General features: G+C 47.2%; 1 protein-coding gene across 1 annotated transcript in view; it reads right to left on the bottom strand.

The window, feature by feature from the left end:
* Positions 1–219: 219 nt before the first annotated feature.
* The window catches only part of LOC108253719 (histone H2B-like), a 1,641-nt gene continuing 728 nt past the window's right edge, over positions 220–1,132 (bottom strand). The window contains exons 2-3 of the mRNA XM_017448198.2: positions 846–905; positions 220–363 (exon numbers count right to left, since the gene is read on the bottom strand). Of these exons, the coding sequence (XP_017303687.1) occupies positions 220–363; positions 846–905 (204 nt within the window). The remainder of the gene's footprint in view (positions 364–845; positions 906–1,132) is intronic.

The raw sequence follows: 1,132 nt of genomic DNA, 5'->3' as shown, positions 1-1,132 counted from the left end.
ATTGACCTACATTGGGACACCTGTAATGGACTGACTGACATCGGGACACCTGAACAATGACTGACAGTGACATCGGTGACACCGATACTGAGGACATCAGTAGAGAAATGACACGCTGCACTGTGCACAAAACACGCACATGCGCTGTACATGTATCACCCCTGTAGTTTAAACCCTAAAAGGTATTAATATATAGGAATGCGTATGTACCTCGTAAATCTACACGGCGCTACCGTTTTTTAACTCTTGGTGACTAAATCTAGCGCGTACAGGTAACCACAGGGTTACAACAGTTGGAGGTAACCACAGGGTTACAGGCAACTCGGAGGAAAGGGACGGTTGTAAGGGGTAGTTGGAGACCGTCTGGGGGAAACCCCTAATACAGAAAAGAATAGAGAGACACAGGTCTATAAAGCGGGACACAGGTCCTCTTATACAGAAAAGAAAAGATGGGTACAGACCCATAGAGTGACACAGGTCCTCTCATACAGTGTGTAGCTGTACAGGCACACGGAAGGACATAGGTCCTCTTATACAGAAAAGAAAAGATGGGTACAGACCCATAGAGTGACACAGGTCCTCTCATACAGTGTGTACAGGCACACGGAAGGACACAGGTCCTCTTATACAGAGAAGAAAAGATGGGTACAGGCCCATAGAGTGACACAGGTCCTCTCATACAGTGTGTAGCTGTACAGGCACACGGAAGGACACAGGTCCTCTTATACAGAAAAGAAAAGATGGGTACAGACCCATAGAGGGACACAGGTCCTCTCATACAGTGTGTACAGGCACACGGAAGGACACAGGTCCTCTTATACAGAAAAGAAAAGATGGGTACAGGCCCATAGAATGACACAGGTCCTCTCATACAGTGTGTACAGGCACAGGGAAGGACACAGGTCCTCTTATACAGAAAAGAAAAGATGGGTACAGACCCATAGAGTGACACAGGTCCTCTCATACAGTGTGTACAGGCACACGGAAGGACACAGGTCCTCTTATACAGAAAAGAAAAGATGGGTACAGACCCATAGAGGGACACAGGTCCTCTCATACAGTGTGTACAGGCACACGGAAGGACACAGGTCCTCTTATACAGAAAAGAAAAGATGGGTACAGACCCATAGAG

Source organism: Diaphorina citri, unplaced genomic scaffold (genome assembly GCF_000475195.1).
Source record: "Diaphorina citri unplaced genomic scaffold, Diaci psyllid genome assembly version 1.1 scaffold2725, whole genome shotgun sequence".
Taxonomy (NCBI): domain Eukaryota; kingdom Metazoa; phylum Arthropoda; class Insecta; order Hemiptera; family Psyllidae; genus Diaphorina; species Diaphorina citri.
The sequence above is the reverse complement of the archived record's forward strand: the minus strand, read 5'-3'. Positions and strand labels throughout refer to the sequence as shown.